The sequence below is a fragment of the Schistocerca nitens genome, chromosome 5 (genome assembly GCF_023898315.1).
Source record: "Schistocerca nitens isolate TAMUIC-IGC-003100 chromosome 5, iqSchNite1.1, whole genome shotgun sequence".
Classification (NCBI taxonomy): domain Eukaryota; kingdom Metazoa; phylum Arthropoda; class Insecta; order Orthoptera; family Acrididae; genus Schistocerca; species Schistocerca nitens.
Window position 1 is genome coordinate 387,532,131 of NC_064618.1, and position 24,315 is coordinate 387,556,445.

The following is a 24,315-nucleotide window of genomic DNA, read 5'->3' on the forward strand; positions in this document are numbered from 1 at the left end:
CTTCTCCCCAATCCTATTCAATACCTCCTCATTAGTTATGTGATCTACCCACCTTATCTTCAGCATTCTTCTGTAGCACCACATTTCGAAAGCTTCTATTCTCTTCTTGTTCAAACTATTTCTCGTCCATGTTTCACTTCCATACATGGCTACACTCCATACAAATACTTTCAGAGACGACTTCCTGACACTTAAATAGATACTCGACGTTAACAAATTTCTCTTCTTCAGAAACGCTTTCCTTGCCATTGCCAGTCTACATTTTATATTCTCTCTACTTTGACCATCATCAGTTATTTTGCTCCCCAAATAGCAAAACTCCTTTACTACTTTAAGTGTCTCATTTCCTAATCTAATTCCCTCAGCATCACCCGACTTAATTCGACTACATTCCATTACACTCGCTTTGCTTTTGTTGATGTTCATCTTATATCCTCCTTTCAAGACACTGTCCATTCCGTTCAACTGCTCTTCCAAGTCCTTTTCTGTATCTGACAGAATTATAATGTCATCGGCGAACCTCAAAGCTGGACAGCAGTGAAATGGAGATTACAACATTTATTCAAACGCTGAAATCGTTTGTGTGTGAAATCTTATGGGACTTAACTACTAAGGTCATCAGTCCCTAGAGCTTAGAACTACTTAAACCTAAGTAACCTAAGGACGTCACACACATCCATGCCGGAGGCAGGATTCGAACCTGCGACCGTAGCGATCGCGCGGTTCCAGACTGAAGCGCCTAGAACCGCTCGGCCACACTGGCCGGCGTAACTAGAGAGAATGTCTCCAGTTCTAAATAGAGGAGGCAGTAGAAGGAACTGCTGGAGGTCCTAAATCTATCAAAATGGACAGCAGTGAAATGGAGATGACAACATTTATTCAAACGCTGAAATCGTGTGTGTGTGAAATCTTATGGGACTTAACTACTAAGGTCATCAGTCCCTAAGCTTACTCACTACTTAACCTAAATCATCCTAAGGACAAACACACACACCCATGCCCGAGGAAGGACTCGAACCCCCGCCGGGATTAGCCGCACAGTCCATGACTACAGCGCCTTAGAACGCTCGGCTAATCCGGCGTGGCAACGCTGAAATCATTGCAAAACAAAAAACCGGGAGAATTTCTCATTGCTGTTGAGATTCAGAACATCTTATATAGAATTAAGTATACAGATTCGAAAGAACCTGTAAAGGAATTGTAAAACACAAACCGGAGTCGATGTGAAGAATTTTCTGAGATGGATAAATGGATTAAGAAATTTTGATTCTGTAATTTCCTTGTATTTTAGCACTGAAAGTGGCTCTTTATAGCTGATATCTGGATAAGTACGAATAATAAAAAACCAGTGTTATTGCAAATGACCGATGTATTTCTATCGTTCTTTAAACAGTTCTATTTTACTTATCCTTAACTCACCCATATTACTTAGGTCTTCACAATACTACTCACCAATACCTGGGTTGGTTGGTTGGGTGATTTGGGGAAGGAACCAAACAGCGAGTTCATCGGTTCCGTCGGTTTAGGGAAGGATGTCGGCCGTGTCCTTCCAACGGAACCATGTAAGGAAATCACCGGAAACCTACATCAGGATGTCCGGACGCGCGTTTGAACCGTCGTCCACCCTTACGCGAGTCCAGTGTACTATCCCTGTAAGGAGTGGGTTTCCTTGTAAGGTGACCGGGAACTGACGAACGAGCTGCACATAACAACTGTATTTACTCCTCGTCGATTCTCGCAGTGTACGAGAAGTTGAGATGGAGGGGATGGAGGGAGAGGGGGGTGGATGGGGCGCAGCTGGTTGGCCCAGATATATTCCTAGGTCCATAGAAATCTCTATCAATCGTCAAAATTAGATGATTTCATCTCTTTTCTAGGTCAGTCCTTTTCCCTCCGGTGGGGAGCATGGTACGCACATGGTTATATTACAGCTTTGAACATGGCTGTCCTATCAGCTGTATATACACTGAAGAGCCAAAGAAATTGGTACTCCTGCCTAACATCGCGAGCATGCAGAAGTGCGAGAACACAACATGGCATGACTTCGACTAAAGCCTGAAGTAGTGCTGGAGGGAACTGACACGATGAATCCTGCAGAGCTGTCCATAAAACTGAAAAAGTACGAGGGAGTGGAGCACAGTACGTTGTAAGTCATCCCAGATATGCTCAATAATATTCATGTCTGGGGAGTTTGGTGGCCAGCTCAATAATGTTCATGTCTGGGGAGTTTGGTGGTTAGCGGAAGTGTTTAAACTCAGAAGAGTGCTCCTGGAGCCACTCTGTAGCAATTCTGGTCTGTGGGGGTGTCGCATTGTCCTGCTGCAATTGTTCAAGTCGGTGGGAATGCACAATGGACATGAATGTATGCAGGTGATCAGATAGTATGCTAACATACGTGTCACTTATCAGAGTCGTATCCAGAAGTATAAGAGGTCCCATATCACTCCAACTGCACACGCCCCACACCATTACAGAGCCTCCACCAGCTTAAAAAGTCCCCTGCTGTCTTTCAGGGCCCATGGTTCATGAGGTATGGAGATACCTGTACACGAACATCTGCTCGATGCAATTTGAAACTAGACTCGTCTGACCAGGCAACATGTTTCCAGTCATCAACAGTCCAATGTTGGTGTCGACGGGCACAGGCGAGGCGTGCAATCATCAAGGGTACACGAGTGGGCACCGAAGACCCATATCGACGATGTTCCGTTGAACGGTTAGCACACTGACACTTGTTGACAGCCCAAAGTTGAAATCTGCAGCAATTTGCGCAAGGGTTGCACTTCTGTCACGTTGAGCGATTCTCTTCGGTCATCGTTAGTCCCGTTCTTGCAGGATCTTTTTCCGCAGTGATGTCGGAGATCTGATGTTTTACTGGATTCCTGATATTGATTGTACAATCATGAAATGGTCGTACGGGAAAATCCGCAACTCGGAGATGCCATGTCCCATCCCTGGCGCGCCAACTATAATAGAACGTTCAAACTCACATCATGATAAACTGCCATTGTAGCAGCAGGAACCGATGTAACAACTGCGCCAGACACTTGTTGTCATACAGGTGCTGCGACCGCAGCGTCGTATTCTGCCTGTTTACATATCTCTGCATTTGAATACGCATGCCTATACCATCTTTAAATATTACTTACTTTGCTACTTATCCTTTAGGAGTCTGGCTATTCTTAGATGTCAGACCTATTTAATTAACTAATCTGGCACACCAGCCGCAACTCCGTCCGGCAGGCTACGAAACCCCAACACAGTAAATGAGGTATGTCTGATCGTGGTTCAGTAGCTACCGTTCCTTTGTGTTTGAACTTCACTGACACTTCATCAGCAGTCGAACAGAAGGACTGCAATGTTCCTGATGGGCTACTCAAGTGACAGCCAATGAGCAGTCCACGTTCGAAGTCACTGAGCATTCCAGACGGGACACGGTGCTGTTATTCCTCCTCTACTGCTGGGACAGTATGTTGTACTAGGTGTTCTGTCTCCTGTGTTATCTATTTGTCAGTTCCGCATTACATAGAATATCCGGATACTGACGATAAGATAATTTATTTACAAATGTTACAACACATTTATTTTGTGATTTGCCTGTCAGTCATTACAAGAAATGTCTTTGTCCATTCATTTCACTCAAGGCGACTTTCTTATGCACAAGAGCATCATCTGTGCTCAACTTTAAGCAGCGTTATCTTCCAGGTGTTATCGACATATAATGAACGGTAACGTTATTAGGTCTAAGGCACTGCAGTCATGGACTGTGCGGCTGGTCCCGGCGGAGGTTCGAGGTTCGAGTCCTCCCTCGGGCATGGGTGTGTGTGTTTGTCCTTAGGGTAATTTAGGTTACGTAGTGTGTAAGCTTAGGGACTGATGACCTTAGCAGTTAAGTCCCATAACATTTCACACACATTTTAACAGTATTAGAAACTTCCTTGGGGTAGATCAGATATTAATTTCGCTTCCGAAGGTGTTTCGTCATTACAAACGACATTCTAGAAGATTTTTGTGTGCAAATCGTCAATCCTATCACATATTTGTTCTGATATCTCATAGTTTACCAAGTGACAGCTCAGAACTGTAGCATAGGTCTCCTAGAAATCAGGGAACATCAACCTTGCTTTCTCTACCCACATGTTGCTTGATTTCATTAAAAACTGAGGAAGTAATAGATTATAATTTTAGTCACAGTTCCGAGTGATTACTGGTTTCTTACGTGACCAGACATATTTAGATCTTGTCAGCTTGGTTACAGAGTAAATTCGGAAGGAGATCACTACCGCCGAACCCAGTATTCGTTTATATTAATTCGTCTACAGACGCAAATAATCAGCTAACGACATACGAGGATTGCAGTATCTTTCCACAGACATTACGACTGCGTTCATAGAGCAGGACAAGTTCAGTTTCACTTGACCCCCGTTGTTCCCTAGAAATGATTCTGTCTCCAGAATGTGACCAATATATCTTCCATCATTTGCTTCTTCCTTCCAATCATGTGCGACTCTCTGTTCATCTAGAGATCAACGACAGGTTCTGTTAAAAGACGGTCCTCTTTTCCACGTCCACTACTAGAATTTTGAATACAAATTATCGGTAATGGGGGCAGAAGACCTCCTGTGTAAGGTATCACCAGCGTTCTGCCAACCTATTTGTCAGAGCGGACGGAGGGAGGATAGAGGTTTACGATAGCCTCGTGCCTTTTGAGTGCGGAAACTGCACCTAAAAAGCGAAACAGTCAGAAATTATCAATAGCAGGAGAAAGCAGAAGACAATGGACTCCACTCGATTGAAGATACGTATAGTGTAAACACAACAGAAGTGGCCTGTAACTAAAAAAGGGGTCATAATGGTCTCTCCTTGGTGAAAGACGAAAAAAAAAAAAACACGATTGGATAAAATTCTACGTGTCAGAGTGTGGAGTGTCAGAACATCGAAAATGGTAGAGGAGCTAGAAAATCTAAGAAAGGGAAATGCCAGGGTTGGTCTAAGAGTAGTGGTGGTCAGTAAAGTGAAATGAAATGAAAAGAAGGTAGGGATGTCTGGTCAAAGAAGTTTAGGATAATATCAGCAACAGAAGAAAATAGTACAACGGGAGTGGAATTTCATGTGAACATCAAGATTGGGTGGAGAGTGAATTACTCAATTCAGTTATAAGGTTTTTATGTAGAATAAATAGCAAATAAACGCTAGCAACAATAATTCATGTATACGTGCTGAAGTGACAAGCAGAAGTTTAAGAGATAGAGAATGGCATTAAACGCGATGAGCTGTACGTCAAAACCATTGACAAGTAGGAGAGATGGGATTATTGAACAAGAGGGTCTATATTACGTGCCATTAGAGGGAACTGTAGAAGGCAGTAACTGTAGGGTGAGACGGAGACTGTAATTTATCCTAAAAATAACTGGGAAGGTATGGTGCTAGTGGTACTCTGAGATGAAGTGTTTGGCAGTATTATAATCTTCTCTGAAGAAATTTTCGGCCGAGGATTAAATATTTCAGGTATAATTTATTATAGAACGTTTTGGCGCTATCTTAGCCAACTAATGACTGCTCGAACGACTTGGGTACTTTAATTGAATACTATCTTGAAATAAATGCTATGTTCCACGGGAAAAAAATATCAGCTGATGGCACGCCAATGGTACCCGAATGTGGTCAAAAATTGAAGGGGATTGAAAATTGAATGAATCGAATGCTAGCTGACAAATATAAGATGCATACAAGTCGGTGAAGAACAAATATGCGACAAACACAAAGTAACAAGTACTAGACGTGTCAAAAGAGCTTTCTTTAAAAAGTAATAGGTGCTTCCAGTTAATATAGACCCTGAAAACACAAAAAGAGTGACAAAAGCAATGTTTCAAGCTCTGTATGAATATGAAATAATGAAAATGGGAGGTATGTAAATCAAACAATTTGTAGACTTTGAGATTCACTAGTACAGGAGGCAGTTGTGCTTGAGATGGCTTTAGCACGTGGGAATAATGTCAAGATTGTTTGACCGAATAAGAACTGCAAAAGCCTTGAAGAACAAGTACATCGAACACATGGAATATTTCTTGGAAACTGCAGGTGAAGGTAAGTTTACTACGCAAATAGTTGATGAAAGATGTTGAGGTGAAGAAGATACTGTCGTTAAGAATGAAGAGCTACACCGAACCAACTTTAGTAGTAATGATCGAAACAACATCGAAATAGAAACTTAGATAGCTTAGGAGGTAATTTCTTGTTTCTGAATTCTTTAAATTTTTCCCGAATAGCCGTTCTTGCGACATCCATACGTGTCAGTTAAAAGCTGCGCTACAGCACTTTCAGAAAATAAAAAAAGGTGTACTGTCTCCATGCGAAAAACTCTGCGAGCGCTTCTTTTGATGCCGTCAGCCGGCAATAGAAACCATCATTATATGAAACATAGTGGGGAGAAATATAAAAAAAGACGCCCGCATCTCGTGGTCGTGCGGTAGCGTTCTCGCTTCCCACGCCCGGGTTCCCGGGTTCGATTCCCGGGGTCAGGGATTTTCTCTGCCTCGTGATGGCTGGGTGTTGTGTGCTGTCCTTAGGTTAGTTAGGTTTAAGTAGTTCTCAGTTCTAGGGGACTTATGACCACAGCAGTTGAGTCCCATAGTGCTCAGAGCCATTTGAACCATTTTTGAAAAAAGACGAGGACAAAATATTTCACAAGCTACGGCATGTTCACGAATAGATACACAAATTGTAGAATACATTTCTCTATTCCCGTCTCTGATCACAAATATTTAGATCCTCATACTAAAGGTTTCGGTCAGCAAAGATCGTCTTCAGGTCTCTTTTAAAAACAAGTCCAAATAGAACGGACACATAGAAAGATAAATAAAAAATCAGCTTAGCATCGTCACACTTGTATAAAATATGGTATATACACTCATGTTCAGAAGAAACGACTATAAATAGGACATTCATATTCACAGGATATGTACATTAGTGTGTTATGCACAAATGATTACCATTTCAACCTCGGTTCAGCATGTATCCAGTTGCGTAGTAATCAGAAGATCCACCGTGGGCACTGATGCATGATGGCATCGACGCGTAGAAGACGGGAATGGCGTTCTGTGCTATAGCTAACCATGCTGCATTCACCAGGTTCAAAGTTCATTTGCGGTGGTTCCCACTGAGTAACAGCGCTGCACCCGTCGTTTCACCACATCCCACTCATTTTCGGTTGGCGACAAATAGTGATCTGGCGGGTCAGGTCAAAACGTTGTGACATCCTGTGACACCAAGAAGGCACGTTTTCGTGAAGCACCATTTGGTCGTGCATTGTCTAGCTGAAAAATGGCGACTGGGGTGTTGTGCAGAAAGGATATTGTGGCGTCGATAGTTACGATGCCACAACGCAGGTGTACGCTCTACGAGAGAAGACTAACTACGCCGATCACAGCGCCCTGTGGCCGACGCTGCGGAGCTCAGGGAGTGCCGTCTTGATTTCGCCCCATTTCATCAAGAGCAGACGGCCTGGAAATATCGCTTCTACTACCGAGTGGGCTAGCTTGCTATTGAGGATTGGTATCAGTTACGTTCAGTTAAAGTTTGGACAGAAACGAGTATTTGTTAGTTTTGAGGTTATACAAAAAAGTCATCGTAACTTCACAGGATTAGACATGGACTACGGCTACACCTACGTGCTCATCCTAGCCAAAGTTATGTATGCATTTGATATTTACTTGTGTTTTTGACTCTATTATAAGAGTTAAAGTCACATGCAGTACCTCTCCTGCTCCTAATCCCTTCCTTCACTCTCGGTCTATATTGCAGAAGGAATTCGCAGGAGCAGATCCAGGCACCGCCTAACCAGGCGGGATACAAAAGGTATGACTACAGGTCGCAGGATGTCTTTCATGTACTGTGATTTGTAATTGTACGCAATGGCACTCACACTATAAGGCCTTGAGTTGGCGTTGTATGTCTTGTGCAAATCCAATCACTGTGATGCCGCACCCCCCGTCTGCGGCGAAAGAAAATGCATCCTTCATTTTCAAAGAAACGGAACCTAGATTCGTCCGAAAACACTGTCTGATGCCATTACTGTCACCACTGATGTCGTTCTGTACACCACTGCCGTCTAGCACGTTTTTGTACATTCGTGAAAGGTAAGCGGAGAAATGAACGACTCGCACGTTTTCCATGCCGTAGTAAACGGCGACGGTCTGTCACCTCTGATAGCGCACGAAGTGTTACACTGTTTTACTGTTCCGCAATCCGCCCCCGGTAGCTGACTGGTCAGCGCGACAGACTGTCAATCCCAAGGGCCCGGGTCCGATTCCCGGCTAGGTCGGAGATTTTCTCCGCTCAGGGACTGGCTGTTGTGTTGTCCTAATCATCATCATTCATCCCCATCGACGCGCAAGTCACCGAAGCGGCGTCAAATCGAAAGACTTGCGCCATGCGAACGGTCTACCCGACGGGAGGCCCTCGTCACACGACATTATTATTACTGTCGCGCCAGAGCCGGGAAGGACGCAGATCTGTCCCACAATGTCATTCGGACCAGGTAAGAGGCTCCTCGAGGGTGGTCTAGGTGGTGTTACCAGACCCATCACGTCGTTCAAATGTGTGTGAATTTGTAAGGGACCAAACTGCTGAGGTCATCGGTCCCTAGTCTTACACAAATCTTAAAGTAACTTATGCTAACAAGGGAACCTCCCCATCGCACCCCCCACAGATTTAGTTATAATTTGGCACAGTAGATAGCCCTTGAAAAACTGAACACAGATCAATCGAGATAACAGGAAGAAGTTGCGTGGAACTATGAAAAAAATAAGCAAAATATACAAACTGAGTAGTCCATGTGCAAGATATGCAACATCAAGGATAGTGTGAGCTGAGGAGCGCCGTGGTCCCGTGGTTGGCGTGAGGAACTGCTAAGCGAGAGGTTGTTGGTTCGAATCTTCCCTCGAGTGAAAAATTTACTCTATTTCTTTTTGCAAAGTTATGATCTGTCCGTTCCTTCATTGACGTCTCTGTTCACTGTAATAAGTTTAGTGTCTGTGTTTTGCCACCCCACTGCAAAACCGCGCGATTAGTAGACGAAAGGACGTGCCTCTCCAATGGGAACCGAAAACATTTCATCGTAAGGTCATAGGTCAACCGATTCCTCCACAGAAAAACACGTCTGACATATTCTATACGACACTGGTGACGGCATGTGCGTTACATGACAGGAATATGTTGTCGACCCACCTAACTTGTACACTTGGCGAATAGGTAAAAAGATTCTTCTACCTTGCCCGATTTAGGTTTTCTTGTGGATGGGATAATCACTCCCAAAAAAGTGATGAAAACATTAGAGTTTGGCACATGAACTGCAACAAATGAATGCAACAGTTTCACAGTCGCACAGTTTTCCTTGTGCTCTGTCAAAACATATGTTTTTAACGTTTTCAAATTGTCTGAAAATAAAAAATTAAACTTCTCACTCGAGGGAAAACTTCAATCAATGACCTGTCCTTCCGCAGCTGCTCACACTAACCACGGGACCACGCTCACACTATCCTTGATGTTGCATGACTTGCGCATGGACTACTCAGTTTGTATATTTTGCTTATTTTTCTCAGAGTTCCACACAACTTCTTCCTGTTTTCTCCATTGATCTGTGTTCAGTTTTTCAAGGCCTACCCACTGTGCCAACTTACGAGGGCTATCCACAAAGTTCATTACGTTTTGGAATTAAAAATAAATAATGTATTGGAATTTTTTTTTATTATATGCAGATGAAAGCCACACTTAAATACTACTTTTATACATAGTTGCCATTTAAATTAAGGCACTTATCGTAGCGATGGACGAGCTTGGAAATTCGTTAGTCGTAAAATTAGGCCGCCTACGCCTTCAACCACGTGGTTACCTCTTCTTGAAGCTGTGCGTCGTCATCAAAACGCTGCATAGGCAACCACTTCTTCATTGCTGGGAATAAGTGGAAGTCGCTCGGTGCCAGGTCGGGACTGTACGGCGGATGAGGAAACAACTCCCACTTAAAAGATTCAAGTCGTTCGAGAAGTCATTAGTTGGCTAAGATAGCGCCAAAACGTTCTATAATAAATTATACCTGAAATATTTAATCCACGGCCGAAAATTTCTTCAGAGAAGAATATAATACTGCCAAACACTTCATCTCAGAATACCACTAGCACCAAACCTTCTCAGTTATTTGTAGGATATATTACAGTCTCCGTCTCACCCTACAGTTACTGCCTTCTACAGATCCCTCTAATGGCACGTAATATAGACCATCTTGTTCAATAATCCCATCTCTCCTACTTGTCAATGGTTTTGACGTACAGCTCATCGCGTTTAATGCCATTCTCTATCTCTTAAACTTCACGAGTGGCATTTGCCGTGTGGGCCCGGGCGTTGTTGTGAATCAGCAAGATCTTTGAGCCCAACTTTCCCCTGCGCTTGTTTTGTATTGCTCTTCTGAGGTTGTGCAGAGTTTGGCAATACCTTTCAGAGTTTATTGTAGTGCCTCTTTCCAGGAAATCCACAAAAATCACACTTTTTCTGTCCCAAAAGAAGAGGTAACCACGTGATTGATGGCTAAGGAATTTCGAAGCTCGTCCATCGCTACGATAAGTGCCTTAATTTAAATGGAAACTGTGTAGAAAAGTAGTATTTAAGTGTGGCTTTCATCTGTATATAATTAAAAAAATTTCCAATACTTTATTTATTTTTAATTCCTAAACGATATCTACTATGTAGATAGCCCTCGTATAACTAAATCTGAGGGGGGTACGATGGGGAGGTTCCCTTGTAAGAACAACAAACATACTCATGCCCGAGGGAGGACTAGAATCTCCGGCGGGAGGGCATCTCGTCATGTTCTACGGCCTTCCGTGAACCATTCCGCACACACCCGTTGCACTGCCGAAATCCCACCAGAGCAGCAATTTCCCAGATGTATGCATCGCATTCTCTCATGCCGGTAATGCGCCCTATTTCAAACTCACTGATTTGACGGCATGATTCGCTCATAAGTCTGCGAGACATCCTGCAAGTTCTGCTCAAGTCACACTGGCCCATTATCTACGGTTTATAGCGACAACGAGAGCCGCATGCACATTATACAGGAAGGTGTTGTTGCCCACGGGCCGACTTGGTTCAAATGATAATCATTTCTGCGGAGCTAATGTACGACTTATCTTAGAAGAAAGATTAAGGAAAGGCAAACCTACGTTCCTAGCATTTGTATACTTAGAGCAACCTTTTGACAATGTTGATTGGAATACTCTCTTTCAAATTCTGAAGGTGGCAGGGGTAAAATACAGGGAGCGAAAAGCTACTTACAATTTTTACAGAAAGCAGGTGGCAGTTATAAGAGTCGAGTGGTATGAAAGGGAAGCAGTGGTTGAGAAGGGAGTGAGACAGGGTTGTAGCCTATCCCAGATGTTATTCAATCTGTATACTGAGCAAGCAGTAAAGGAAACAAAAGAAAAATTCGGAGTAGTTATTAAAATTCATGAAGAAGAAGTAAAAACTTTGAGGTTCGCCGATGACATTGTAATTCTGTCAGAGACAGTAAAGGACTTGGAAGAGCAGTTGAACGGAATGGACAGTGTCTTGAAAGGAGGATATAAGATGAACATCAACAAAAGCAAAACGAGGATAATGGAATGTAGTCGAATTATGTCGGGTGATACTGACGGAATTAGATTAGGAAATGAGACACTTAAAGCAGTAAAGGAGTTTTGCTATTTGGGTAGCAAAATAACTAATGATGGTCGAAGCAGAGAGGATATAAAATGTAGACTGACAATGGGAAGGAAAGCGTTTCTGAAGAAGAGAAATTTGTTAACATCGAGTATCGATTTAAGTGTCAGGAAGTCGTTTCTGAAAGTATTTGTATGGAGTGTAGCCATGTATGGAAGTGAAACATGGAAGATAAATAGTTTGGACAAGAAGAGAATAGAAGCTTTCGAAATGTGGTGCTACAGAAGAATGCTGAAGATTAGATGGGTAGATCACATAACTAATGAGGAGGTATTGAATAGAATTGGGGAGAAGAGGAGCTTGTGGCACAACTTGACTAGAAGTAGGAATCGGTTGATAGGACATGTTCTGAGACATCGAGGGATCACCAATTTAGTATTGGAGGGCAGCGTGGAGGGTAAAAATCGTAGAGGGAGACCAAGAGATGAATACACTAAGCATATTCAGAAGGATGTAGGTTGCAGTAGGTACTGAGAGATGCAGAAGCTTGCACAGGATAGAGTAGCATGAAGAGCTGCATCAAACCAGTCTCAGGACTGAAGACCACAACAACAACAATGTACATGTCCTCTGAACATGAACGTCCTATCTCTAGTCGTCCAAGGTGTTCCGCTATTTTCTGCACATGGGTGTACTAAGCCACAGTGCCGGCGGAGTCGCCTTGTTAACTGCGCTGCTGCTCCTATTTGTCGCGAATGGTGTGACACTGCACCCGCGTATGCAGAGGAGAACACGTCTCCGCAGAACAGCGCAGGAGGGCATCACGCCGCCTACACAGACGGTGGCGCGTTCCCATTTGAGAGGCAGCTTGCCGACGCTGCCCATTTCGTTGCGAACACCTCATTAACGCGGCGCCGCAGCCGAGTGGCGCCGGCAGGGATAATCACTAAAGGACGCACTCGCCGTGAGGCGCGGGCGGCGCATGCGCGTTCACGGCCGAGCGGCGGCGCCTCAGACGGACAATTAGCGGCTGCCGGCTGGCTGGCTACCTTGTCCGCCGTCGGGCGCGGGGATGGGCTCGCCGCCCTCGCGCCGCCACGTGATGGTGGGCTGCGGCGAGCCGGTGGCGGCGCAGCGCAGCGTCACGTTGTCGCCCTCGCGCACCACCAGGTCCGTGCTCGTCGGCTGGTCCAGGATGTCTGGCGGCACTGCAACAACCGGACACTACCTATAATAATGCCACTGTAACGCTGTAAACTGAGCATGTGTTAGATGGCGATCACTTTGACTTTAGGAAAGGTAAAAGCACTGGAGAGGCAATTCTGACGTTGCGGTTGATAGTGGAAGCAACCCTAAAGAAAAACTGTAGTGTGCTTACTGTAAGACCTTCAGTACACACACCATCAGATTATTTGACTTGTCGCTTGTGACATTCGCTATTTTTGGCTTCATTAAAACAGAAAATAGTTAACACTTTCAGCCAGAAGGCAAATACTTGTTTATAAAGAATGTTTACTGTATAATAAGGCGTCGCATAGCGACGGTGGAATTTTCTAAATAATGTAATTCGTCGTCTTTGGGCGGCAATATAAACAGAAAAATACGGATAGATATGCGATCCTTCATTATTTTGTTCGCTGGATAACAAATGAAGCCTTGAGCACTAAAGACTTGTACTGTTTTTCTTAAGTAAGACGGACGCAGATTTGTGGCGGTCTGATATAATTTTTTACTAAATAAATAAAAACGTGTTCCGTCTGATTGAAGTGTGGAAAGAAGAACTGTTATAACTTATCGTGACGACGCACGAGCGACTCAAGAGGACAATGGCTATATATATAAAAGAGCGCTCAATGGACATGAAATGGACATAAAAATCTACCGTCATTGTAGTACTAAGATTAAGGTGCGATATATGTTTTACTTATAATAAATATTTGATCTGGAAATATTGGATAATTTAGCAGTGCTAATTCCTATCATATCCTCAGTATTATTTTCATTTTAATTATGCATTTTGCTAAGATTACAGACACCAAGATCAGAAGTCCAATGTGCATGTTATATTGACAAGAAGGAAACTGTTTTATTGTCTTCTTGCATCAGCTTTTACATTGAATTTCCCTTTTGTGTGATGTTACAGTTGTTTTTGCGCCCTTAAGAACTTTCTGGTCCCTCAGGAAATTAGCCGGCCGCGGTGGTCTCGCGGTTCTAGGCGCGCAGTCAGGAACCGTGGGACTGCTACGGTCGCAGGTTCGAATCCTGCCTCGGGCATGGATGTGTGTGATGTCCTTAGGTTAGTTAGGTTTAAGTAGTTCTAAGTTCTAGGGGACTGATGACTACAGCAGTTGAGTCCCATAGTGCTCAGAGCCATTTGAACCATTTTGAACCCTCAGGAAATTGTTTTCTCTTAACAATAACTTCACAACCGGGTATGATTGTACCTACGATCATGAAGTAATTACATAGGCGATAATGCAACTTCTTAATCAATACCAAGCTAACTGTGACTGCTTCAAGCCACGCGAAACTGCACTTAAAGACTATTCACATTTCATAATGCAATATTTTATGACAATAGTCAATCCATGATTCTTACGCCAATTGTGATTGATAAAACAGTAAGCGAAATCTCAAATTCCAACTTTTCCATTGAATAACAATATCACTTTTATTTTGTTACATCACACGCTCTAACGAAGTAGGCGAGTGTCAGCAATATGTCTCGTGGTCTTATCGTGGCGTGTTTATCTTCTGCCATTAGGTCAGACGATAGAAATGCCCCTTGCACAGTTAGAGTAGCACATTGACGGTGACCAACTTTAAACAGAACTTGATTAATTTTCACGAACATTTATTAAAATAATAACAAGCATAAAAATTACTTAACTTGGTTCTGGATGCTATTTACAATTGACAATCTGAAGTTCCTTTGGTATTGGTATGTTAATCTTATTCTCACATATATCTCTGATACTTGACAAAAGTGTCTATACATTTATCTTCATGGCTATGTACAGGAATATGGTAATCTTATTGGGCGCAGACTGAAACTTGACTATAGACTGGTACAGACAAATGTAGAACTCGTACAGACTGTTGCAGACAAATGCAGAATGGTACAGACTAATGCAGACTGACAAATCGGAGGTCTGTACAGTCGTTATAATACCTCGTGCGTTCATGTATCACCGTGCGAGTGTGATTCGCGAGGAGAAAAGGTTCTACGTTAGGAGCAATCTCATTGGCTGCGTTACATATTATTACACGGATCGGCGGAAGCAGAATTTGGTCCGTCTCCGCGCTCTAGTGGGAAAGTTGTGTACGCGCTGACTACGAGGGACTATGAACACAACAAAAATGAAGACACATTTATAGAATTTGTCGACCTGTAAAATGCGGTAGACAATGTCAAATGGTGCAGGATCTTCGAAATTATTAGAAAAATACGGATACACTATAGGAAGAAACGGGTATTATACAATATGTTCACGAGCCAAATCGGAGTAATAAGAGTGGACGACCGAGAACGATGTGTTCGGATTAGAAAAGGTGTCAGACAGGTATGTAGTATTTCGCTCCTGCTGTTCAATCTCTACAGTGAAGAAGCAATGATGGAAATAAAATAAAGGCTCATGAGTGGAATTAAAATTCAAGGTGAAAGGATATCAATGAGAAGACTCGCTGATGGCATTTCTATCCTAGCTGAAAGTGAAGAAGAATTACATCATCTTTTGAAGGGAGTGATGAGTCTGATGAGTATAGAATACGAATTGAAAGCGAATCGAAGAAAGACGAAAGTAAGGAGAACTAAATGATAACAGCTAGAAACTTATCATCGCCGGCCGTTGTGGCCACGCGATTCTAGTCGCTTCAGTCCGGAACCGCGCTGCTGCTACGGTCGCAGGTTCGAATCCTGCCTCGGGCATGGATGTGTGTGATGTCCTTAGGTTAGTTAGGTTTAAGTAGTTCTAAGTCGAAGGGACTGATGACCTCACATGTTAAGTCCCATAGTGCTCAGAGCCATTTGAACCATTTTGAAATTTATCATCACGATTGGTGCTCACGAAGTAGATGAAGTTAATCTAGGCAGAAAAATAACCAATCATGGACGGAGGAATGAGGGAAACAAAAGCATACTACCGCTGGAAAGAATGTCATTCCTGGAAAGAGAAATCTATTACTATCAAACATGCGCCTTAACTTGAGCATGAAGTTTCTGAGAACGTACGTTTGGAAAACAGCATTTTATGGTAGTGAACATGGTCTGTGGGAAAACAGAAGAGAATCAAAGCATTTGAGATATTGTGCTACAGGCGAATGTTGAAAATTAGGTATACTGATAACATAAGGAGTGAGGAGGTTCTGCGCAGAATCGGAGAGGAAAAGAATATCTGGAAAACACTGACAAGGAGGAGGGGCAGGATGATAGAACATGTTAACACTTGAGGGAATGACTTCTATGGTAGTAGAGGGAGCTGTAGAGGGCAAATACTGTAGAAGAAGACAGAGATTGTACAGTCTGGAAGCGCGCGATCTCTACGGTTGCAAGCCCGCATCTCGTGGTCGTGCGGTAGCGTTCTCGCTTCCCACGCCCGGGTTCCCGGGTTCGATTCCCGGCGGGGTCAGGGATTTTCTCTGCCTCGTGATGGCTGGGTGTTGTGTGATGTCCTTAGGTTAGTTAGGTTTAAGTAGTTCTAAGTTCTAGGGGACTGATGACCATAGCTGTTAAGTCCCATAGTGCTCAGAGCCATTTTTTTCTACGGTTGCAGGTTCGAATCCTGCCTCGGGCATGGATGTGTGTGACGTACTTAGGTTGGTTAGGTTTAAGTAGTTCTAAGTTCTAGGGGACCTCAGCAGTTAAGTCCCATAGTGCTCAGAGCCATTTGAACCATGACAGAGATTGGAATACTTTCAGCAATTAATTGAGGACCTAGGTTGCAAGTGCTACTCCGAGATGAAGAGAGGAATTCGTTGCGGGTCGCATCAAACCAGTCAGAAGAGCAAAAAGAAAAAATTTGCTTGAAGCTTGTAAAATATTTCTCGGCGCGCTGTATAGCCGCGCGGTCTGGAGCGTATTGTCACGGTTCGAGCGGCTCCCCCCGTCGGAGGTTCAAGTCCTTCCTCGAGCATGGGTGTGTGTGTGTGTTGTCGTTAGCTTAAGTTAGATAAAGAGTATGTAACCTTAAGAACCGATGACCTCAGCAGTTTGGTCCCATAAGACCTTATCACAAATTTCGAAAAATGAAACATTCTCGGATACGCCCTTGTACTCTTCCCGGGGCTATTGAGGTATCGAGAGCCAGTACCTGGGCAAAGATTGAGTTCTCCAACCTATAGGTGTTGCACCGATCTTTCCGTTAATCTCCTAGCTGTATGCTGGACCGCATGGGCTCTAGTAAAACAGATGAGGTCGCCTGGTTCCCTACTCGGCAGACATCAACACCAAAATCGGATGTTATAAATTTGCTTACGGAAAACACTCGCGGTGCCGATGTCTCAGGCGGCGCCGAAGTCGCCACACTTCTCATTATGCCGAAAAGAGAGGGCGCATGTAACTTCAGCACAGCCACTATTTAGTAGGTGGCACAGTTCCAAGCCAGCAGTTACGTACCTGCTGGCTGACAAAAGTGACTGAAAGAATGATATCGACAAGCTCCAAGGAAGTTCTACCAAGTTCTAGGTATTCAAGGTGTAATGGCGTATAAGTGCAGATATTTCTCATCAATGCTAAAATACGTTACAGTTGTAAAAATTATTTATTACCAAAAGGAGAAGGACAACCCGATTTCAGAATGCATGTCACATTCTCAGATGCATATTGAATTGTGAGTCCACAAAGGATTCATGACAGGTTGTGGACTCACATTTCAATGTGAACCTGAAGATGGGACATACAGCCGGAAAACATGTTGTGCTTTCCTTTTTAGAAATAAATAATTGCTACTACTATAGAAGATTTTTACCTTGATGATGAAAACAGTTGTGGACGTCCTGTCAAGAGAAACGTGTGGCAGGTGCTTCTGTTGGTGGTTGAAGACTGTGTACTGAACAATATTACATCAGTATTTACATCATTTACAGACTAACAATTATAGCTGTTAGAAGCTGTGTACTTTTAGGTTGTGTAGTACCTCTGCATATGTATGGTACAAGCAGGCCATTAATGCTTATTTTCCCTTGGGCAGCAGGTCAGGTGTTGCAGCGTAGATCTTGGACACAAAACGGTTAATCTATACTGACAGGCGTAAAGGTGCAATTAAAAATACCCAGAAAACATCAGGTCGTGAAGTTTGTGATGTGTTTGTGGCAGGACTGTTGGATGCAAAGAAAAAAACAATCCACACTCTGATTTGTGTGCATATTAAGGTACTCCATAGAAAAATATCTGCACTTACACCCATTACACCCCCTGTATATCACAAACATAGGCAACATAGGAGAGTACTGTCTCACCCTGCGATGGCCTCAGCTCGCTTCAGGACTGGTATGGTGCAATAACTTTTAAAAAAATCAACGGAGAAAATAGAATATAGCACAACTGCTAGCTACGTAGCAGCACTGATTACAAGAACACTTTAGCTGGTTACCTCCGTGTTCTGCAAGCAGCCAAGCTATGGTCTTTCAGGAAGCCATCGATCGACCATCACGCTCTCATCGTCATCAAGTGATTTTCCGTCTGAGTGACCATTTAAGTCTCTTAGGTTTTACTGGGTAAAAAATTTGTCATTTAGCTCTGTTGTTTGGACTTCGGATCTACGTGATAATTAATGGCCTTGTGTAATTTACATTCCGACTCCTCATATAAATTAAGCTATAGGCACTATGACTTTAATAACTGGTAGTTATCCGGGAACATTTGGAGAACGTGACGGTTAGATGACTGCCATCATAACACTCCTAAATGAGCCGTGACTGGAAGCTGTACGGATGACTTATGGGATTTTGCGACGCCCACAGCAGAAATTTGTAGCAGTTGTGCCATCCCTGACCGGAAACACCATCTTGCTGAAAGCTCTATCAGAGGGAGCAGAAAATAGCCACTGAAAGCGGCTACATTCTCCTCCTGATTCTTACTGGATGGAATAGCTAAAAGTTAAATAACTTCTTGTAGCGTTTCGGGAGCGCATAACATCGCTCATGGGATGCAGAAGTCTGTAACAGCCGGCCGGTGTGGCAGAGCAGTTCTAGGCGCTGCAGTCTCGAACCGCGCGACAGCTACGGTCGCAGGTTCGAATCCTGCCTCGGGCATGGACATGTGTGATTCCCTTAGGTTACTTAGGTTTAAGTAGTTCTAAGTTCTAGGGGACTGATGACCTAAGATGTTAAGTCCCATAGTGCTCAGAGACTTTTGAACCATTTAAGTCTGTAAAACTTGTGGTGGAGGTGGTGATTTTGTAGTGTATTTCCGACGTAGGAAGAGAACTGTCCTCACCAACCTAAATAATTCTTGCAGTACGGGAAGTTTAGAGGTGTCGAAAGTGCGTTCCTGTGCGCAGGCGTGGATTTCGATTTGAAATTTCTAGTTGTATGTTGCCCCTGGATTGATCGGACAAGCGCTTGGGAGGGAAAACCAATACGTCAGACCGTGCAGCTAGGAGCTAGCTAGGCGTAAGTTTTTCACTGAAGTAAACGGACCAGCGATACTTGATAGAAGCACGTAGATTCCTTTTGTAGTCAGGAATTAACACAGCAAACAGATAAGTATCAGTCCGTATTTTATTGCAAATCTACCTAGACTTCAGCTACGTATCACCACCATTAACGCGTTCAGTAGTAGATTATGCAAACAAAGAAAACATATACATACATATGTTGCTAAAACGTCCATAAACTGTCCATATCTCAGTTCACACTCACAAAGAGGTATGAGTTGGGTTATGGGCACTTTATGACCATTTTATCATGTGTATTCCTACTTTCTGGGTCTAAAGTCACTACTAAACGCACCGATGATGGTTGTACTGTAGCAGAAATCCAGCTCAAGATGCAAAAAAAATACACGTGATACGCGACTGCTTGTTGTGTTCATTCCTGTTTATACACTGAAGAGATAGAAAAAATGGTAAACCTGCCTAATATCGTGTAGGGCCCCAGTGAGCACGTAGAAGCGGCGCAGCACGCCGTATTATGGACTCGACTAGCGTTGGAGTAGTTCTGGAGGGAACTGACAACATGAATCCTTCAGGGCTGTGCATACATCCGTAAGAGTACGAGGGAGTGGAGATCTCTTCTGAATAGCACTTTGGAAGATATGGTCCATAATGTTCATGTCTGTGGAATTTAGTGGCCAGCAGAAGTGTTTAAACTGAGAAGAGTGTTCCTGGAGCCGCTCTGTAGTAATTCTGGACGCTTGGTTCAAAATGGTTCAAATGGCTCTGAGCACTATGGGACTCAACTGCTGAGGTCATTAGTCCCCTAGAACTTAGAACTAGTTAAACCTAACTAACCTAAGGACATCACAAACATCCATGCCCGAGGCAGGATTCGAACCTGCGACCGTAGCGGTCTCGCGGTTCCAGACTGCAGCGCCTTTAACCGCACGGCCACTTCGGCCGGCCTGGACGCTTGGTATCCCGCATTGTGCTGCTGAAATTTCCCAAGTTATTCGGAATGGACAACGGACATGAATGGATGCAGATTATCAGAAAGGATGCTTAATTATGTGTAAACCTGCCAGAGTCGTATCTAGACGTATCAGGGGTCCTATATCAATCCAACTGCACAAGCTCCATACCCATTACAGAGCCTCCAACAGCTTGAACTGTCCCCTGCTGACATGCAGGGTCCATGGGTTCATTAGGTTGTCTCCATACCCGTACACGTCTATCCGCTCGATACAATTTGAAACGTGACTCGTCCGACCAGACAACATGTTTCTAGTGATCAACAGTCCAACGTGAGTGTAGATGATCCCAGGCGAGGAGCCACGTGGGGTAGCCGCGATGTCTCGGGCGCCTTGTCACGGCCCGTGCGGCTGCCCACGTCGGAAGTTCCTGTCCTCCCTCGGGCATGGGTGTGTGTGTTGTCCATAGCGTAAGTTAGTTTAAGTTAGATTAAGTTGTGTGTAGGCTTGACCGATGACATCAGCAGTTAGGTCCCATAAGATAAGACCTTACCAAGAATTTCCAATTTTCTAGGCGAGGCATGACGACTTGTGTCGTGCAGTCATCAAGGGTACACGAACGGGCCTTCGGCTCCGAAAGCCCACATCGATGTTGTTTCGTTGAATGGTTCGAACGCTGGCCCAGCATCGATATCGGCACAATTTTCAAAAGGGTAGCACTTCTGTCACGTCGCACGATTCTCTTCAGTCGTCGTTGGTCCCATTCTTGCAGGATGTTTTTCCGGCGGTGCCGATGTCGGAGATTTGATGGTTTATCGAATTCCTGATATTTACGGTTCACTCGTTAAATTGTCGTAAGGGAAAATCCCCACTTCATCACTGCCTCGGCGATGCTGTGTCGCCGGCCGGTGTGGTCGAGCGGTTCTAGGCGCTTCAGTCCGGAACCGCGCTGCTGCTACGGTCGCAGGTTCGAATTCTGCCTCGGGCGTGGATGTGTGTGATGTCCTTAGGTTGGTTAGGTTTAAGTAGTTCTAAGTCTATGGGACTGATGACCTCAGATGTTATGTCCCATAGTGCTTAGAGCTATTTGAACCATTTGATGCTGTGTCCCATCGCTCGTGCGGCAACTACAAAACCACGTTGAAACTCATTTAAATATTTGTAACCTGATATTGGAACAGCAGTAATCCGTCTAACAATTGGCCTGATGCTTGTTAGCTTTTATAGGCGTTGCCGACCGCAGGGACGTATATTGTCCGTTTGCAAATCGCTGTATTTGAATACGCAAGCCTATACCCGTCCGTCCCTCTGGCTCTTAAGTGCAATAAGGAATGCAGTCTGCTAAATTCCATTTGTTTCCGGTAAAATCTGAGTGTTTTGTTTTTGTGATTCTTTTTCCTTTATTGACTCTGGGGGGTGTTTCTGTTTTGTTATATGGAGATTATCCATGTGAGCACCTGGCAGTTTGTAGTAGGTGGTGTAAGAATTGTTAGTGAGTTGTTTATTTCAGTCCAGTGGTTACATCTGACCGTATTTTGAAAGCAGTTGGATCGCTACAGGGCGTTGGTTAGAGGTATTGAAGTAATCAGAAATTTACCGTTTACTCTGTGGTCAACCTAAGGCTAGCGCCCCTTATTTTGGCTCACTGTGTATCTGTAACAGCGCAGAAATGTAATCTAGGTACGCCATCGAAAGTTTCCGAGCAACTCTGTCGAGCAATACGTCGCGTGATTTGTCTGCTTGCCGCTCGGCATTAAAGCCGTTGACGTGGACGTGACGGGACATCTGGCCTCACGACATACAGAGCCGTCGGCACACAGGACGAGCCATCTAACATGATTCTAGAGAGCCTGAATACAAAGAGAGTGGCCATAGGTGAAATTGCCCGTGATTGGTTGATTAGCTTTGGCGCCATTTTTCTGCCAAACGTCTCTCGCGCTTCCTATGTTCGCCGTGATTTTGAGTTGAATTGAATTTCAGAGGACTTTTGGAAACGAATAAAAGGTATTTGAATTATTGAGAGACTTGTTATGCGTTGTGCATGCATGTTAGATTTAGTTGTATATCATTTTTAGTACGTAATTAGCGTTTGCGATCTTAAATACGAGTTGAAATAATGAAGCGTTTTGTGATGAAGTCGGTAGGCCTACATGTTTGAAGTAAACACGTTAGTAAGCGTACAGTATTGTTTTTGACATCTGTAATTCGTTCTGCAGACGTTCGTAAACGATGCCAGGTTGTGCTGCATTTGGTTGTTCCAATGGAGATGAAGGTGGATTTCGCATGTTAGCTTTTCCACGCAATGAAGAAACACGAAAGCAGTGGGCAGTCGCAGTCAAGAGGGCTGACATAAATCAAGCAGGAGCCTTGTGGAAACCAACCAAGAACTCTTATCTATGCGAAGTAAGTCATTTTTCCTTTTTACTACATATAAAAAAACTTGCAATATACATAGTTAAATTTGAAAATAGATTTGTAAATTGGCTGTGTGAAAATTATTGTTACACATATATCTACGAGAGGTATTCAGTATGCAAAAAGTTTGAAGACGTGACAAGAAGTACTAATACGTCTCACATTTTTTACATGTCACAAGTAAACAACTGCTTACGACTTTCATTCAACTGACGTAATACATGTACGTTAAATCTGCAGCGTTATGCACTTCCGATACAAAACAAATGCTATACACTATATTTTTTTTATTTACGTTACTTTCATTGCAATATGTCTAGTAAACGAACTTTAAAGGAGATAAATGCAAGTAATGAATAATTTTTACAGCCACTGTATCAAATTTTCCTGTGATGTACGTAGTAGGCTACTATGAGCATATTATAGCTGCAAAGAAAGGCATTTAACGAATGATTTCGCCATATTGTCTTGTGCTTTTGATTCGGTGAGTGTGTTCTCCACTTCTCCACTAGTGGCCATTCAAAAGTCCCGCCCGCAGTTTGGCAGAAAAATGGCCGCCGTATCGTCCGGTTGGCCACTCTCTCCCTAAACAGGCTCTCTAACGTGATTCACGCTTTCAGCGCTCTCCAGCGGCCGATGTCGGCTTTATATTTGCTCTCAGAGACATAGTTTATTTACGAAAACGGACGCGAGGGAAGTAGCTGCGTCAACTGTGTTAACGATTGTAGAAGGAGGGCGGAGGAAGTCCCAAAGAAGATTCTGATCTCGTCTATGCCTTGAACAGAGAATTTCTGGTAGAAGAACACAACAAAATGCCGAACAACGATCTCAGATACGTAGTAGTAGGGATCATTTGATAACTCAGTTGCATTTTATCCCATTTTCGGTTTTAAACTGAACGTAGTTAATGTAAAGGGTATAAAGCCAATTTGCGCATGCATAATAATTATATTTTCGGTGTTGCATTGACTACTAACCCTCCGCAATGACTTACTTCATCACATAAGGTCGAGATTCATCTTGTAATTTCATTACAACGGAAGAGATTTTTTTGAAGTTGCTCACCATCACTGAAACAGATACTTAATTTCAAGATACAAACTTAGGCCAGTCCATAAACCCAGGGACATATATGAGGCAATATATACATACGTCATTATTTGATGTGTAATATGCAAACTGTAACAAGAAGATGCGCTTTTTATAGATCATCACTGTGTCGTAACATTGAGAAGGTGTACTTTCGTATCACGTAGCACTAAAAACATTAACTGCAGGGAACCGTTACCTACAAGTTACGTAGTTCCCTGCAATTTTATTAAAGCCGGCCGCTGTGGCCGAGCAGTTCTGGGGACTTCAGTCTGGAACCGCGCTGCTGCTACGGTAGAAGGTTCGAATCCTGCCTCTGGCATGGATGTGTATGACGTCCTTAGGTTAGTCAGGTTTAAGTAGTTCAAAGTCTAGGGGACTGATGACCTCAGATGTTCAGTCCCATAGTACTTAGAGCCATTTGAACCATTTTATTAAATATAAGAAAATCGTAGCTAAAACTACGCGTTTCCGGAAGATAGGCAATTTTCTGATGCTTTGAAACAGCTTGTATTACTACCACGTATTCTATGAGAAAGAAAACGCATCGAACA

The 24,315-nt window shown here is 43.5% G+C and overlaps 1 protein-coding gene across 1 annotated transcript in view; it reads right to left on the reverse strand.

Moving 5' to 3' along the window:
* Positions 1–24,315, reverse strand: part of LOC126260487 (opioid-binding protein/cell adhesion molecule homolog) — a gene marked incomplete at its 5' end in the record, with an annotated part of 226,515 nt that overhangs the window by 127,978 nt on the left and 74,222 nt on the right. Inside the window, one exon of the mRNA XM_049957814.1 lies at positions 12,741–12,899. Within this exon, the coding sequence (XP_049813771.1) occupies positions 12,741–12,899 (159 nt within the window). The remainder of the gene's footprint in view (positions 1–12,740; positions 12,900–24,315) is intronic.